General features: G+C 51.4%; 1 protein-coding gene across 10 annotated transcripts in view; it reads left to right on the top strand.

Annotated features, from left to right (window-relative positions):
• Positions 1-457: 457 nt before the first annotated feature.
• Positions 458-18365, top strand: part of NFATC2 (nuclear factor of activated T cells 2) — a 147064-nt gene continuing 129156 nt past the window's right edge. For 4 of the 10 annotated variants that reach the window (XM_072944405.1, XM_072944409.1, XM_072944400.1 and 1 more), the window contains exon 1: positions 13227-13595. Coding sequence is in view for 4 of the 10 variants with exons in the window: in XM_072944400.1 (XP_072800501.1) it covers positions 13466-13595 (130 nt within the window). In the remaining 6 variants the exon portion in view is untranslated. Of the gene's footprint in view, positions 810-8885; positions 8937-13226; positions 13596-16098; positions 16140-18365 lie in introns of those variants that run through there. The other 6 variants (XM_072944402.1, XM_072944403.1, XM_072944404.1 and 3 more) reach the window with 5 other exon arrangements.

Raw genomic sequence — 18365 nt, 5'->3', positions numbered from 1 at the left:
CCCTGGGTCCGTGTCCAGGGCCCGCGACCACCGAGGGTGTTGGTGTGGGACCCTCAGTGACTTTGTCTGGGAGATGCCCGTTTGGAAAACAGGGGATGTGGGGGGACTCGGGAGCCTTGGGCAAGATTTATGCGAAGCTGCAGCGGGCTAGGGAAGGCACTGGCTGGGGCAATCCTTGCAAACAGCCGCCTGGAGCTCCTGCAAGGCCGACTTGGACACTCCCACGCCCCCACCCCCTTCTCCTCGCCGTCGCCCGCATCGCTCCCTCTCCCTGACTTTTCTCCCGAACAATCAGGGACTTGTGCTGGCGGCTGAGGGAGCCACGGAGCTGGCTGGCCGCGGAGGAGGCGACGTCATGGATTCCTGAGTGTGAAGTTTGCAGGAAAGCCCTTAGTTTTGGAGATGGACGGGATCCAGTGGTTTCCATGGCGCTGGATAAACAGGAGGAAACAGTGAGGGAATCCCGTTATTTTACTGCATTGAAAGCCTATAAACACGGAGCGCGGGGAAGGAAGTCGCGTTCCCTCTCGAGTAAGCCCGAGCGCCGAGCCGCGCCGACTCCGCCGTGCCGGGAGCCGGGAGCCGGGAGGCGGGCGGCGCGCAGCTCCCGGGCCGCTCACAGGCTCCTCGGCCAGGGCAGCCCCGCGAGCATGCTTTAGAGAGGACGGCGCCCCCTTGGCTCCTGGTCTACCCAAACAGACCCCTCTCACCCCGCGCGCCAAGCCCCCATCCCCTCCAGATGCAGAGAGAGGCTGCGTTCAGACTGGGGCACTGCCATCCCCTCCGCATCATGGGGTCTGTGGACCAAGGTAACTGACTCGCCCTCTATTCCGGCCGCTTCCTCCTCCCGCCTCCCAGCCCTTTCCCTTCTGCTCTTTTCCCGGGCAGCGCTTTCAGCTCCTGGCTGAGGTCGTGGGGAGGCCCGGGGACTCCGGTTTCCCAGGGCGCACAGGTAGCGTGGCGGGCCGGGAGGAGAGGCGCCCTCGCCCTGGCCAAGGAGGGGAGACGGGGGAGCCGACTTCAGACCGCATCACGCGGGGGCAGTGAAGTGTCCCCAGGCGGGATTCCCCAGGCCAGTCTGTCACAAGGATTGTCCCCTCCATGGGACACCGGGAGGGATTCTCGCTACTAACCGCGGGCTGCTTAACCATTTCCGCGCTCGGCTTTTGACAGCAGATGCCAGTCAGCTGTATTATTATTATTATATTCTTACCATCATCATGTAGCTTTTTTTTTTCTTTTAGGAGAACAGGCTTGGCATTTTACTATCTAGTAAGTCTAGTAATGAAGACTTTGCTTTTTAACAGTTACAGCAACAGATGCTCTGGGACATTTAAACAATTTTCTTTCCCCTTTTTGATGTGCCTGATGGATACAGTCCTCCAGCTCCCCCTTTAAAGTGCAATGTACCATCAGTTTGTTTTGCGATCTGATTACACTCTACTTTTTGTGTTTCTGTCTCTTTTTCCCTCCTCTTGGACTTAGCCCTGGAATCATGCTACTTGGATCTTATGGGAGGGGCTTAACATATACGAATATGATATGAAAATATCCCATCTGGTTGGGATTGTGGAGGGGTGTCGGCTGTACACTAATGAATCGGGCTTTAAAAGTGGATACCGGGCGAAGTGATGTGTTTTTCAGAGGCTAGACCTGCAAATAGCGGGGGGCACTGCCCAGAGGGCAGGGCTGCAAGAGTTAAGTGGAATAAATATGCGTAGGAGGAGTTAGCCTCGTGTCATAAAATCAGAGCTGAATGTAGGTTTTGTGCTCTGCGTGGCTGATTAAAGTTCTAGGGGGGAAGAAATGACAATTTCAGTAAATAAACCTGAGAGTTTTTCTTTCTTTCTTTCTTTTTTGAAAACCGGAGTGGGGCCAAATGCCTCGGGTTAGGTAAATGGTGTGCTTTCCCACAGCAGACCTCAGTGACACGTATTTTTAGCTGAGTTGCACTTTTGAAAGCAGGACCCGGCCAGCACTTTGAATGTTTTAACTAGTACCAGTTTATCCTGTCCTCTGCTAGTGGTCAAGCCTATGACATAATGGCCAAAAAATATTACTAATATTGCATCATCTGTAAAAATGATGCTTTGAGACAGGCAACAGATATATTAAGGACGCGAATGAGTTTTTACTGTCATATATACTGCAACACAGTGTTTGATGTTATGATATGGGGGTGGGGACACAGACTAATGCCAAATTTAGCTCTATTTGGAAAAAGAGACAAGAGTGCTTGGAAGAGAAACTGGGCTTCTGTTTTACCGTGTGATCTAACAGAAGCCTCGCGTGTCATTGAGGCTGCGACACCTCTGCTCCAGGTTTATGAACGTGAACTCGCTCAAGATTCGGAGTCTGTGTATTTTGTGTGTGCATGTGCATCGCATAGCCTCCCCAGCCCACGCTCATGTGTGCAGGGATTGTGAGTATGTGCGTGCCAGTATGTGTGTACACATGTGGGAGACAGGGCACCACATTGTTCCCGGCAAACGACACTTGGCATGCCAGAGCCACTGGGCACAGAGAATGCAATTCCAGGCATCAAAGGCAGCTGGCATGAGAGGCGCTTCAACTGTGCCCTGCATCGGGGTCTCCTGAGGGAAACCGAATGTCCCTTTGAACTCCAGCACTACCGTGAGCCTAGGGACAGACAGATCTGAAGGGTGCATGTCGATGGGTGGGGTCATTAAATAGCGAATAGAAATATTTGCATGGTAAGAAAATACTGACCTTGCTGTGCAGTTTTGGGTCGAGGCCCTGGGAAAAGAGGTGTGTTCGGTTTTATCTGAAGTGGGGTGATGGAAAGTATTTCAGGAATAAACAAACCCAGGGTGATCTCTGCTCACTCCCAGACCCAAACTCCCTGCCTTCTCCCTGGGGTAGAATTTCTGCCTGACTGCATTGCAGCTGTGTGATCTTGGGTAAGTGACTTCACCTCTCTGTGCCTCAGTTTCCACATCTGTAAAATGGAGCCAATAATGATGTCTCCCTGTCTGTGAGAGTCAGTGAGGTAGCACGCAGAGAGTGCATCTAAAATGCTGATGTGCTTCTAGTCAATCCTGGAGAAACATTAGCTCCAATTCCTATTCAAAGATACAAAACAGTAACTTACGATGATGTAGAAACTGAATTTCACAGCAAACATTCTTTGAAGAGATGCAGGACTTTAAACCTCCCAAGGTACTTTTTTTAACTTATTAGAGCTTCTCGATGACACAGGTTGGGCCAAGATTATGGCGTGTGAAGCTTCCATTTCATCATTTGCAAAAGGAAATAATGATAGTGCAGACCTCACAGGGGTGTCATGAGCATTGTATGAAATCATGCATATAAAGCGCTTACCTCTGTGCTTAACATGCAGTTAGCACACACTTAATGTGACAGTTGAGGACAATGAGAGCCAGCTTCGCCCAGAGTCACACTGTAAGTTGGTAGCACAATGCCTGGCCCACGGTGAGGCCTCTGCTCCGGTCCATGGGGCTAGGACAGACGATGAGCACTGACTGGGAGCGGCAGGGCTGGGTGTTTTACAAGTATTAAGTCTTTTCATCATCAGGGCCACTGTACAGGGTATGCGCTATAATCATTGTCTCCTTCATGGAGGAGGGGAGTGAGGCACAGAGAGGGGCGGTAACTGGCCCAGTGCCACCCAGCAGGGAAGCGGTGGAGGCTGTAATTTAAACCCAGGGTCTTGACCGTATGCTCTGCTGTCCCTGGAACTTACTCATATTATCATAATTTTCGATCACACCATTTGACAGATGAGGAAACTGAGGCAGACCAGAACCCGGTCCTGGGCTCTTCTGCCAACACTACGTTGTTCCTTGACAAACCCAGGAGGAGAAAAAGAGAAGTGTGGGAGGATGTAGAGGGTACAAACATCGTTGTTAGAAATGGGGAAACTGAGGCAGCAGCTGATTCGTCCTGAGTGAGCCAGGGAGGGATCCTTCCCTTCTCAGGAAAACAAAAGCACAGCGTTTCCACTTCCTCTAGGGCAGGAAACATCCCCAGGAGCTTTCTATCCACACAACAGAGACCCCTCCCAAGTCCCCTCCTGGCTGAGCCCCTCCCTTGCTACCTCAATGGCTCCTCCTCCAGCAAGACCGCCTGGTCTCTCCTTCTCTTCCCAGAACTTCAGAGAGAATCACTCTTTTCCCCAGATGTTCCTCCGACTGCTCTTATGAAGAACTTCCCTTCCCTGGATTGTAAGTCCTCTGAGGACAGGGCCAAGTCTCCTGTTTCCGTGAATCTCCAGCGGGTCCCAGGCAACATTTCTGCACCCAGGCCCAACAGCTTGAAATCTGAGTGCGAGGGTCAAATCTTGGCTCTTTCACTTGCTGGCTGCACAACCTCGTGCAAGCAGCTTCACTCTCTTGTGCCTCAGTTTCCCCATGTATAAAAAAGTGACGGTAATACTGTCCAGAGTAATGCTTAATATATTTAACAGTTGAGTATCAGCCAATCAGAAAAGCAGAAGCAGGATCCCAAGGGACTCCCCTGCTGGGCCAGCCTTTAACCCTTTATTTGCTGAATTGAAGGGAGGGTCCCAAGCAGCAGAGGCCCTTGTGGGGGATGACATCAACATTTACCAATCTATGGAGGGTTTTAATTTTTTAATGAACTTGCTCAAAGTACCCACTTAATTAATAATTGCTGTCATTATTAGTGTACAGTTTGTTAATTCAATATTGCCTCCTTTCCCCCTCTCCCAAAATTCCAACCTGAAAAACCAATTACCAAGTCCTTCTCCAGACACATTCTCAATGGTATAGCCCTCACTTACTGCGCAAGTCAGTGACTGAGGATTTCACATCTTCCCTGCGAGAAGCCAGGCAGGTACCTATTTTTGTTCCTTTGCTAGAACAGGAATTTGAGACTGACTACCCAGACTGGGTTGGAGGCCTCCTCTGGGCTCCTGGGTCACCCCCCTGTACTGCCTCCTCCCCTTCTTTGGTGCTCATCACACTCGTGGTCATGGTCCACGCCATGTCCATGTCCTCCTCCAGACCTGAACTCCAGGAATCAGAAACCACCACTGTCTTGTTCCCCTCTGTGGCCCAGTGCCTGAAACAGTGCCTGGTCCTTAATAGATGCTCAGTACTATTTTTGTTAAATGGATGGAGGAATGAATGAGTGAATGATGCACAGTAGGGGTGATGCTACCTGTTAAGGGCACAGAATTAAGGCTAGAACTCTGAAGTGCTGTGCCATCTTTCTGGCTCACACACGCCTGCCTCCTTTTGACAACGACGGTGGTTTTGACTTCCACGTTTTCCCACGAAGGGCTTGCGACTTAAGCAGGCTTCCTCCCGAGTCATCCAGCAGGCATACGCTTTCACGTTGTTGTCAGGATGACTCAGCCTCCAACAACAGCAACAGCAGTAAGAGCCAACAACGATGACCATGACAGCTGCCACCACTTACTGAGTGCCACCTGTGTGCCGGGCAGCATCCCCATGGCTCTCCGCCTTGTCTGTCCTCAGCCAGCCAGGTATAACCCCATCTTGCACAGGGAGGGGTAGCCGCCCGCTCCCATCACGAGTTGCGAAGCCGGTACCGATCCCACTTCACCATGAGGCTCCCTGTTAGGCTGAATAATCTTAGCAAGAAGGCGATCTGCCTTCCAGACTGGACACGTACTGTAGGGCCCTCCACTTTGCAGGTATGATCTCAGTGGAGTCTCACGAAATAACCTGAGAGGTTGGAACTGGGTGTGATCCTCCCGTTTCGAGGAGGAAACCAAGACAGTGAGTGGACAAGGCCTTGAGAGGACAGAGCTGGTGCCAGAAGCTCGCCATTTAAGAGCTACCTGGTCCTCTCTCTCCTGCCTCCCACAGAGCTTGCCGTGGGGGTTCTCCTGCCTTCACATTGCCTCTCTGGGCCACTCCCGGCTTCTGGGAACCCCATTCCCTCCCTTTCCGGTTCTCTCCAGCACAGCAGACCTGCCCAGAGGCGCATTTCCTCAAAGCCTCTCTCAGTAGCTGAGACCCAACTGGGGGCTTCTTTGGCCTGATGCTCCAACACTTCCCTCCCAGCACCACCACTGCTGTCAGCGGCCTGTGCCTGTCCTTGTCCCCTCGCTCCGTGGCACCTGCTGTTCAGTCCCCCTCCCCCGCCTTGGCTGTGCCAGTCTTTACACCTGGAGTCCCTGCTCCGGTTTTTCACATCTTTCGTCAAGGCCCAGCTCATTTCCATGTCCTCTTAGAAGCCCCTTGACCGTTTAATTCATTTCTATCAACATTGTAAGAGCATCTACTATGTGCCAGTTACCCTCCAAGATGCCAGGAATAAGTGAACAAGACCGGCAGCATCTGCTCTCATGAGGCAAACACTGAGCCGGCACACCGGGAGTATCCAAGAAAATCTAGACTGGTGCTAAACGCTGGAGACCACAGTAGGAGAAGAGGGTTACGAATGACGAGTGTAGACGTGTGAGTGTGTGAGCATGAGTGAGTGTGAGCGTGTGCGTGATGCGTGGGTGTACTGGTTTCCTGTGGCTGCCATCACAGATACCACAAACTGGGTGGCTGAAAACAACTGTGATCTCTCCTCTCGCAGTTTCATAGACTAAACGTGTGAAAGCAAGGTTTCGGCAGGGCCACGGCCTCTCGGCTCTAGGGCAGGGTCCTTGCTTGGCTGTTTTAGCTTCTGGTGGCTCCTGGGGAGACTTGGCGCTCCTCGGCTTGTGGACACATCCCTTGAGTCTCTACCTCGGTCTTCTTCCTGTGTGTACGTGTGTTCCCTCCTCCTCTTGTAAGGACACCAGTCGTTAGATTAGAGCCCTTAGCTCTAGTGACCGCAGCTTAACTTGATCACATCTGCAAAGGCCCGGTGTCCACGTGATGAGATCACGCTCACAGGCACCTGAGGTGAGGACTTGAACATATTTTAGAGGAGGGACGTGTTCAACCCGCAATAGTAGGGGTCGCCCATTCACACTGGATGGTCCCTTCCTCTCTAAAGACATGTCTTATTCATTGACCTCTGAATGGTGAGGGGCCTTCCTGTCCAGGGTCTGGGGGACAAGCACCCCAGGCAGAAGGAACAGTGAGTGCAAAGGTCCTGAGGTGAGATACGTGCTTGGGACAGTCAGTGAACAGCAAGACCATTGTGGCTGGGACAGAAAGGGCAGGGGGAGTGTGGTAGGGGATCCTGGAAGCGAGCCAGGGCAGGGTCCAGCAGGATCTCATGAGCAGTTTGAAGTTCATTCTCATGATAATGGGGAGGCACTGGGAGAATCTGAAGCAGCAGAGGGTGTGATCTCATTAATCTTTTCATAGGACCATACTGACTATTAAATGGAGAACAGCCTCCAGCCAGGTAAGAGTGTGTGCTGAGTTAGAAGGCAGGTGGGAGGCTGCCGCGGTGGCCTAGGCCGGGGATGACGGTGGCGGGGACCAGCGCAGGGAGGAGGAGGTGGGGAGAAGTTGGTACTTCCTTATCCGTAGAGTGTTCTCCTTTTTTGGTTCTCAGACCGTGTTCCCTTGAGCTTTGGGCCTCTGTAGGGCTGGTCCCTGTCTTTGGCACCCGAGGGTAGATGCCATTAATTTTGTGAATAATATAAACCACTTCAGATGTGTTGTCCTCTTGGCCCAGTCTGGAGTCCTCACGTCAGCTCCTCTTCCTCTCTCTGCGATCACTGGGAGTCATAAGACTTTTCTCAGCGTTTCATCTTGGTCCAAAAATGTCCCTTAGTGCATCCACCCTTAGCTAATAACCCAGGAACAGTGTGACTCAGTAATGAGTATCAGACTGGTATGGGACAAAGCCACTTCCGTGGTGGCATGTGTGACTTCAAAAGTAACATCGCAACCTACTCTGTGCCTTAGTTTCTGTAACTGAACAGAGTGGACGATGATAATTGTTACACATGGTGGGCACGGAGGTCTACAGATCCTGTCCGACGTGTATGTAAAGATCGAGTCTCAGTGTGTATAAAGGGGTCATTTCCTGTTAGCTGCCATTTTAACTCTTATTGTGTTGTTTTAAATTCCAGTTATTCCATTTTTCAGCCTTCGAGAGTCCTTCTTGATTGGGCTAAATCTATTTGCTCCCAAGTCTTTGGGATCTTTTCTGGATAACCTAGTTTAGTCATTCAACCAAGGAGTTCAGAAGTGTTTATGGAAGATCTGCTATTGCAAGGCGCCAGCTGGGTGGTATGGGGAGCATCCAAGATGTAAGACATCCTTATTTGCATGTGAAAGTCAGATAAAGTTTTTTTTTTTTGCGAAGTCAGATAAAGAGACAATCATGTGAAGTCATTTACATGCAAAGTAACTAAAAGTTTCTTTGAAGTCTGGTGATTGCACTGACAGAAGAATGAAAGAGACAGAGGGCAGGAGCTGGTCCTGGGCTTTGACGGGGTGGGGAAGGTGGGAAGTGCTCGGGGGCGTGGTCATGCCGAAGGGAGGCTGGTGGAGGGTGGCTTTGAAATCCCCGAAGTCAGCTTGCTTGTCCTCATCACTCCCTGACTTCAAAGATGATGAAATCGACACAGATGTTCGAGTCTGCAAGGCCATGGCAGGAAAGAGGATGGGGATGGGAGTCACGATACTAGGGGTACGGTCATCTAGGGAGACAGCCTGGGTGACAGAAGGGTGACAGTGGAGAGAGGGGAAAAGCAGATGGCTGAGAAGTAGTTGTGGGGTTGGGCAAAGATGAACCAGCGCTCCAGCCCCTAACAAACCATCCCTCTGCTCCCTGCCATTAAGTCTCTGATTCAGTAGGAGATGAAGCTCCCCTGGCAGAGGGATGCTGGCATCTCCTGCTTAATTACAGGCAAGGATGGCAGTTTAAGGGCTCAGTGAGTGTGCTGACCCGGCTCTCCTGTTAAATACCAGTTCCATAAGGCAGAGGGGAATGTCCTATGAAGCCAGCAATGAAGAGGACAAACGAAGCCAGCAATGAAGAGTACAAACAAAACCAGGACAAAGTAGGTGAGCAGGGACGAGGTAGAAGGAGTCAAGAGCCTGGAGACCAGGGTCTCAGGCTCACGTGTTCACAGGGACGGATGGGGGCAGCCGGGTGGGGGCGGCAGGGACCCAAAAGCTACCGGATCCTCTGAAAGAGGTGGCCTCTGCTCAGCTCCAGCAGACAGGTCCACCTGGGAATATGGGCCAGCTGTGGCTTGATCTTCCTGTTTTGGGAGAGAGACTGGAAATTTGGATTTTTATATGAAATCTCTCAATTTAAAAATGTTAGTTTGGGTTTAAAAAAAAATAGCAGGGCTGGCCAAGCATAATACGGCTGCAGGATGGGTTTGGCTGAGCTCCTGCAGACCTCTGACCTCTGCTGCTGTCAAATGGGGCATCTTACGGCCCCAGCTTGGTCTGGGTTCCAGCGTTTAGCAGATCCCTGCTTTCCTAGGGGTTTACGGTTGATGCTTGCTCAGGGGGCCGCTGATGTCAACAAATTCTTTGGCCACAATCCCCTCCTGGAAAATAGTTTTCTCACAGCAGAAGAGTCCTGTTCAGGCTTTAAAAGATGATGTTGATCATAGATTGCAGGGAAAGTCAAGTTTGAAACTGTGCTGTTGTTCCCCCAATTCATCATTCCCCCACTAAATCCCTAGCTTTCCCTCACACTGTCATCTTGTCCATCCCTAAGCACCTGCCACTCCAGTCTTTTTTTTTCCAGTTCCTTCAATACTCCATACTTCCTCCTGCCTCAGGGCCTTTGCACACACTGTCCCATCTGGCTGTTAGTTCTTCCACTCACTATTCTCTAGCTAACTTCTACTCAACCCTCTGGTCTCAGCTTAAATATCACCTCTCCAAGGAAGCTGTCCCTGAATTCCCTGTCCACATCAGGTTTCCTTGATAGAAGCTCTGTGGCGTCTTCTTTCTTTCTTTCACGGCACTCATCTCAGTTTGTAAGTATACATTAAGGTAGATGCTTTTGAATGGAGCTGCTGCATTCCTGGGCCAGGGGCAGGCAGTAGCAGCATGTGCTAGGAGTTTTCAAACTCTCATTGGCCTCACTAGCTTCCTGTTGCACTTTGGATGGAGACCCTGGAGAGAGAGTAAAAGGCTAGGGCCTCTGCACGGAGGTCAAGGGCCGGGCAGAGGGAAGGTTGACAGAGCTGCACTGCCAAGGCCTCCACCCCCCACCCCCACCCCCCGGTGTGGCCTCTGGATGCAGAAAGGTCATGCATCTGCTCTTAGCCCTTGCTTCTTAACAGCACAAATCATTTATTCTGGAAATGAAAATATGCCTTCCCCCCAGCCTAAGCTCCCACCCTTCAAAGTGGCCTTTAAGAAAAGAGAAGCCTCTCACTTCCTACTGCTCCAGTAGAAACTCTCTTAAGGGTCAGGGCCTAGTCTGAACCCCTTCCCTTTAAAGAACTCTGATTGGCTGCAGATTCCAGATCCTAGAAACTTGAAAAAATACCTCCAGTGTTCAGAGGAACAACTCAGGCAATCAGCATTATTTAGAATGTCCTGAACCATTCTTCATAAGGCTGAAGCTCTTATAGCACTTCATCAGTTGTAAAGTTATTTTATCTTTATTATCTCATCTTATCATTAGGTGTCTCAAGAGGATGTCAGTTGGGGGTAAGAATTTACGTTCTTACCCTAACAATTGGGTGGCCCAAGTAAGCCTCAGGGAGGAGGGCTCTTAAAGAGAAATATAAGGATCTTATATTCACAGGGAGAGTCAAACTTGTTTATCCATCCATGCATCCATCCATTCACTTATCCAACCACACATCCCCACATTCATTGTATAGAAAGCTGTGAAGGAGGCAATCATGACCCTTGCACTAGTGGATCTCATATCCTAGTGGAGATAAAATTTTCTGGTTGGCCAAGCCTGAGTCATTTGTGTGCTTCTTTGCCAGGGGAGTATGGGACAGCTGGATAATTAATTATAATTGATACAAGATTGTATCAAGTACAGTTCCCAAAGGAACATACTGGGGTGTTGTTACCAGAAGAAGGGGAGAATGATTCCAGGCAGGCAAAATCAGTAAGTGTCCACTAGATGAAAGGCATTTAATCATTATGGATGGGGGTGAGAAGGCGCTCATGAGGATGACACCACCCTTTCTCCTTGTATAGCACAAGAGCAGGCTTTTTTTTTTTTTTTTTATCCTTGACCAAATTTCAGGGTTTGGATTTTGACTGCTGTCCTAGGGACCCAAGAGCATTCATCTCCTTCTGAATACTTGGGTATAAGTGCCCTAGCCTGGGTTGTGGTCCCTCCTCCATCTAAAGCACCCCTAAGATGCTGTGTATATCTGTGTATACCCAGTATAGCTATGCTTATGCTTAGGAAACAAAGAAGAGGACTTGTTTATGCTCTGACGACCAGAAAGTGCTTCCAAAGACTCTGAAAGTTCATGTGTCTTGAGCCAGGCTCAGGCCCCTGGAATAGTGTTTGTATCTGAACCGGTGAGTCCCACCCCGGCCACACACTGGAAGCATCTGGGGTTCTTTTACATAATACTGATGCCCAGGCCTCAGACATTCTGATTAAAGCTGGTCCCTCCTGGGGCCCAGCCACTTGAACGGTTTTAACAGCTCTCCAGGTGAGTCTAATATGTAGCTTGGGTTAAGCGCCTCTGGTCTAAGTGCCATTTGGAGAGCCCTAGTCATTGCTCTGCCTCTGTGCTAAGGGGGTACAAGCATGGCGAGCCGTAGACACTCTCCTGCTGAGGGCTGCATCCCTAAGCTCTGTAGGGGTGCCAGAGAAAGATCTGTGGAGTGAATGGTGATCGGTAGCTTTGCACAAATCCTCTAACAGAGCAGAGCTGGCTCCCTCTGAAGAGTGCACCTTGCCCGTCCTTCTGGCACGTGGGGAAGGATTCGAGTCAGTCCCTGACGGAGGTTACCCTGTGGTTCTCAGGGAATCCCTGAACCTCTCCCACCTGCTTTTCTGATCCAGTGATTCTCAACACTGGCTGCCCTTTAAAGTCATCTGAGATCATTAGAAAAACAAAAAGCAAAAAAAATCCCCCCAAACACCTTTGGACGTTCTAGTTCAGTGGGTTTGGATTGAAGTCCGGACACAGGTGTTTAAAAGTGTCTCAGGTGAATGTGCTATGAGGGTTGAAGACCACTGTTCTCGTCTCCTTTTCTACCTCTGTGGGTCTGTTTTCTGGCTTTAGCTAACTTGGTCTGAGACCCTCAAAAGTGTTTTTTGAGGGGGCAGTAGCGGGTTCTTATGTAATGGTCCCCAAATGTGCCTGTTCATAACATTCATCTTGGGTGCTTGCTTAAAAATACACATTCCTCTGCCTCTGCTCCAGACTTAGAGTCAGAAGCTCCAGTGAGGGGCCTGGGAATCTGTGTTTCTAACAAGCAGCCAGGTGTGCTCGCAACCTGCCAGTCTCTCCCACTGCACCGCCCTCTTTGTTCCGTCTCCCACACACACAGCTCCTGGTTTTTGCTTGCTTATGGTTCCCCCTGTCAGAACACTCTTCCCTCAGATCTTCCCATCAATCAGGCCGCCGTCCCTGAGAGGCTCTACCTGACCACCAAAGTGAGCAGAGCATCCCCAGCCCGGCCTTTACCCTCCATCTCTGGTGTGTTCTCTCCTGACACCCTGTGGGCATGATCTTCCTTCCCTTGTTTATCTGCTTCATGACTCTTCCCCCACCAGAACGTGAACTTCCCAGGACAACAGTGTCTGGTTCCTGCTGCCTATCCCCAGCACCTGGCGCGTGACAGGTGGCCAAGAGGTAGAAGGGTGGGTCTTGTGCTTTGAGAGTATCTGTGATTCTTTCCCAGGTCCTGGGGAATTGAGTGCAGGGGCATTGCAAGTAACTGATGTAGGTGAAAATCATGCCACAGCTGTGGGCACACAGAGGCACCTGGAGACACAAGTGTGCGATAGAAGGGAGTGGGTGGGTGCGCATCCCCTCCCCCCTAGAGAAGAAAAGGGAAAGGCGCTTGAGATCAGCTGGTCACGTAGGGCAAAACAAGTGGTAGTGGCTTTCTCTAGATCCTGGGTCCGGCAGGGGCGCAGCGCTCGCCGCGGGCAGGGTGGGAGGCGGAGGCCCCGGCCGGTGGCTACGCTCGCTCGGTGCCGGGCCGGTGCGGCCAGGGCCAGGGGGCGGCCTCCTTCCTCCCGGGCGCCGGCCAGCCGGGGCCGCCCACCTCTCCTCCCTTCCCCGCTGCCTCCCTCCCTCTCGGGTCCACGGGTGGCGGCCCCGCCCCCGCCGGCCCGGCCGCCCTGTCTCCGCCTCCCCACTCCCCGGGCTGCAACAGGTGCCTCCCCGAGCAGGAAGCTCGCGCCGCCGCCGCCGCCGCCGCGCAGCTCCCCCGGGCGCGTCCAGGACCCGCTGCGCCAGGCTCGCCATCCCCGGACCCGGCGTGCGCCCCCACGAAGACAGCGACCCCGCCGCTCGACCCGCCTCTCCGCCCCGCTTCCTGCCACCTTCACCACCCACGGCGAGGGGCCCAGGAGACGCCGAGCCTGCCCTCGCCCCCGGCTCCGCCACCCTCCCGCCGCTTTGCGCGCCATGGATGCCCCGGAGCCGCAGCCCGACCCCGACGGCGGGGACGCCCCGGGCCACGAGCCCGGGGGCAGCCCCCAAGACGAGTTCGACTTCTCCATCCTCTTCGATTATGACTATTTGAATCCTATCCCAGGTCGGTGGAGGCTCCCCCCGGCCTGGCCCCTGAGCCTGGGCTGGGGCGTGGGCCTGGGCAGTGGGCACAGGGCGCCCTTTTGCTCCAGAAGTCACACTTCCTGGGGGACCTGTAGTGGGGGTGCCTCTCCCCAGGTGAGAGGGAGGGCGCAAGGCACCGGGGACCACAGCCACCTTTAGGGGGCGCTGGGCTCACTCGGCCCGGTAGGGCGCCGGTTTCCAGTTACTTCTCCCTGAGGGTCACTGGTAGCAAAGCAAAAGGTGGCCAGGGTCTCAGCTGGCTTCTTGCCTGTTCCTGCGTCGTCGGAGGGCAACGGAAGCTCTTGGTTTGCCTTGGGAGGGAGGAGGTGAGGAAGCCCAAGAATGGAGTTAGCGGGGAGGGGCTGGTGCAAAAGGAGGGCATGTGAAGCTGATCCTCCCAGCTCAGGCACCACCACGTGTGAGCCGCGCTGTTGGGGACTTGGTGCTGACACTAAGGAAGAGGTTGTCTGTATCTAATACCAGAGGGTGGTTTGACTTCATGTTAGGTGGTTGGCCCATTTCCTCCCTCGGTTCTGCCCCTGCATTTGCAAATCACCCCAAATGGCTCAGTCTGAGCTTTATTAAGTGATCCCCTACCCCACAGTCACAATGGCTGTCGGCCTTTGGGGAGAGCTGGCCTGTGGATTCAGGACGATGCTGGCTGCTCCTGCCTAAGAGACCTGTCAGTCTGTGCCTTCACGTCCCCCCTGCGCTGGGGGCTGGGGATTTCCCCAGGCTGGGCTGTCATTTCACATGTTTAACAGGAGATTTGGTCAGAAGGAGGAGGTCGCACACCCAACCTCACTGTATTTTTCTGGTTAGCAGGTTGTCTTGGAAAAAAAACAAAAAACCCAACCAGGCTTCCTGATTTTGACAGCCCAACCCAGGCAATGTGTATTGAGGCCTTGGGGGCAGGCCGAGTGGTAACTTCCAGATGCACTTGGGCTTCGCTGCGTGGGGAGAGCAGGAAGGGGCTGTGCTGGCTGGCGTGGGTAGGAGGCCTTTTCCGGACTCTCAGAGAGCTTGCTGTTGCCTAGAGATGCTGTGTCAGGCAGGTGACTGGGAAGTTTGAACTTTCCTTCTGCAGCGTCTTCACTGGCCGCCGTAGGTGAGGGGCTTCCTTTGACTTTGGCGATGCCCTTTACTCAGTTACCAAGTGAAGAGGGTAATTAGTAATTATTCTGTTTTTGGCTGGAGATGGAAATAATTAGGCAGCCAAAGAGACCAGTCTTCTCGAGTTGCAATCTGGAGGCCATCCTTCGCTTTGAAAAGATACAATTAAGAATCTGCAAACTATCCCTCTAGCATCAGTGGTCTCTCTGTTCATTAAGATGAAAGTCATGTTTTGCAGGGAACTAATATTTACACCCCTCCCAGATTCACAATCAACTCACTTTTTTTTCCTGCAGGAGGTAGATTTCCGGGGAAATAGTTTCCAAGCCAAATCTGATGGGAGGTGCTTTTTCTAGTTTTTCTTGGCAAGTGGTGCTTGGTGGCCGCCAGATGGGTGTCCAAATGACCACAATGAAGGCCCCACAATCTATTTTTTTAAACTAAACTTTATTTTTTGAAATAGTCTTAGATTTACAGAAAAGTTGTAAAGATAGTACGCAGAGTTCCCATACACCCAGCACCCAGTTCCCGTATGATTAACATCTGACATTAGTATGATACATTAGTTATAATTAATAAGCCAATATTATGATACATTATTGTGAACCTAAGTTCATACTTTATTCAGATTCAGACTCCTAGTTTTTTTTTTTTTTTTTTTAATGAGCTTGACAGTTTTGGGGAGCAATGGTTAGGTCCATTGTAGAATGTCCCTGCATTGGTGTTCTGATGTTTTCTCATGGTTAGACAGGGCTGTAGGTTTGGGGAGGAAGACCACAGAGGTAAAGTGAACATCTCCGTCACATTATGTCAATGGTGCCTACTGTCAGCATGATTTCTCACTGTTGATGTTGGCTGTGATCACCTGGCTAAGGTGGCTTTTGTCAGGTTTCTCCGCCAGAAAGTCACTCCTCTCCAAACTGTACTCTTTGGAAAGAAGTTACTACTTGCAGCCCCACTTAAGGAGAGGGGAGGGATGCTGGAATCTGTAAAATACTGACTCCTTGCTGGGAAGTCGGCAGCACAGAAACATGATGGCTCAGGAAGAGAAGGGATGTCGTGAGCCTTGAGAGGCTAAAGTGAGCTGTTCCAGATGTGGGTCTGGCTCTGGCTCACCCAGCTGTTCATAGCAGCCTCTGCTTCTGCATAATGGAGCTCCCCAAGCGCCAGCACCAGCCCTCGTCTGGCTGTTGGGCTCTGCCCCAGGTGACAGTATATGGGTGATGCATGTGGAGTGTTTCCCTTAGCTCTGGGCGTGAGCTTGGCAAAGGAACAAGAAGGGAAAAGGACTGCTCATGCAACAGACGTGGTCGGAAGTTGGTGACAGCACTTACGGGATCTGGGGGAAGTCAGATGCTCATTTTATGGGCTTGAGCACGTAGCAGGCGCAATTCCCCTCCACCTGTAGCCGGTAGGCACTGTTGTCTATTCTCTTGAGAGTTTTGATCCAGAATGGGAGTTGAATTATGTCATAGACTTTTTAGCATCTATGGAAAAATATGAATTCTTCTAAGGTCTAGTAACATGTTTACTTACAGCAATAGATTTCCTAAGGTTGAAATATCCCTGATATCAACCCCACGTGGTCACTGTGTATCCGGAAATAGGGTAATTGTAGATAGAACTAATTAAAATAAGGTGAGGTCATAGTGGAGTAGGGTGGGCCCCTAATCCTGTATGACCGGTGTCCTCACAAAAGAGAAAATTTGGAGACACACAGACGCAGTGAGAACACCATAAAAACATGAAGGCAGGTGTTGGGGGCGTGCATCTGTAAGCCACATCCAAGCTCAAGGTGTTAGCAGGCGTGGCTCCTTCTGAGGGCTGTGCTGAGTTTCCGTGTGTTCCAGGCCTCTCTCCTGGTTTCCAGTGGTTTGCTGTTGGATTTCTTTCAGCAGTGTTCATAAGTGAAACTCGTCTGTAGTTTCCTTTTCGGTATGTTGTAGGTTTGAGTTTATTCCCTTCTCTGTGCTCAGGAACAGTGTGTGTATTGTGGGACTACCGAATGCCCAAAAGCATGATAGAATTCCCCTGCAGAGCCGCCTGGACCCGGTGTGTGTTTGCGCAGTGGTTCTGTGATGGCTTTTCTTGATTGTGTCTGTGGGAATCGGTCTGTTTACATTTTCTATTTCTACTGGAGTCAGTTTTGGTAAACTTCGTAAAAAAAAAAAAATCCATTTCACCTATCCAGGTTTTGAAGTTTATTTGCCTAGAAGCATGCAAAATAGACTCTTATTTTTTTCTACTGAGGGTAAGAGTTAAGTATATAGTAATAGGAAGAATGGGGACAGAGCTGTGGGGGTCCTGACCAGGGCTGCTGACCCCACCTTGGAGGGGAGAGGTGGGCTGGCTCTCAGCAGACATATCAGAAATGGAATTCCGTTGTGTGTGCTTGTGAATTCCGTGAACTTGTGATACACTGGGAGAGATGGGCGGGTACTGGGAATCCCCAGGCACCTCCAGAGGTGCCGGATCTCCTCTGGCCGTGTCGGGGACTGACCTGTCCGGAGGGCTCACTTAAATCGGCCTCAGTGGGTCTGGCGCGTCCCTCCCGTTCCTGGTAAGCTAATGCACGTGGCATCAACTCTTACTTTTTAGAAAGGGAAGCAGACAGCTGCCCATTGCTGGTAGAGTTTATTCCGATGATCCTTAAACACCTGGGGTCCCAGCCCTGTGAAAGGCTGTTGAAAACCACAGGCCCCATGGCTGTAGGAGCGCACTGTGTGCGTGCCTGCCCCCCGCCCCCCGCATCCCCGCCGCCCACTCTCGACCCCACCCTCACACACAGGCCCCTCTGCCCCATTGCCCCTTATACCATTTTCAGTAGGTCACAGACCCTGCTGGAGCCCATTCCCTAATGTTACCTGCACTGCACCTCAGGGCCACCTGCCCGCAGCCCATTCACAGAGGACAATTAAAACCTCATTCTTTCAGCAAACACTCACTGAATGCTGGTTTTGTGCCAGGCCCTGTGGGGTATAGAGACGAATGAGATGTGGTCCTGCCCTTGCCTGGCCCCCAGGCCAATGTGGGCACAGCCTGGTAAACAAACAGGGACAAACGAGGTGCTGGGATATAGTATCATGTTGTGGTGGGTTTTTTTTTTTTTTTTGGTTCTTACTAAAAATAGAGCTCTACCCTAAGCAAGCAAGTTCGCTAAACACGTGTGACATTCAGAGACGTTGCCGTCTGTGTCGAGTTAAGGACAGGCCTTAATAAGCCTGCTTTGTACAAATAGTGTCTCCAGGTGCAGCTGGAAAGGTGAAATGAGGGCTGAACTGAGCGGTGGCCTTGTCAGGGGAGGCAAAAGAACGAGGGAGAAAGTTGCCTTAATCGTTCTTCACTACTGAACACATGTCAGCCCAGCTTCCAAATTGAAGGCCTTCTGTTCTTGAGGTGGTTTTAGATTTTGATCGGGAGTTGACGCTCTTAAAATCTTACAGCTGGGTTGTTTAGGTTGGTTCCTAAGGCTGTTTTGTCCTCTCAGGTGATGGGGTTGGATACATTTGAAAAATGCAGCATTGGTGGCTCGTGGTTCTCAGTCCTGGCTGCACACTAGAACCTTCCAGCCGTACCTGGGACCGGTGAAGTCAGTCTTTAGGGGTCAGTTAATTGTTGAGAGTTGTTCACTGGTAAA

This window comes from Vicugna pacos, chromosome 19 (genome assembly GCF_048564905.1).
Source record: "Vicugna pacos chromosome 19, VicPac4, whole genome shotgun sequence".
NCBI lineage: Eukaryota > Metazoa > Chordata > Mammalia > Artiodactyla > Camelidae > Vicugna > Vicugna pacos.
The sequence above is the reverse complement of the archived record's forward strand: the minus strand, read 5'-3'. Positions and strand labels throughout refer to the sequence as shown.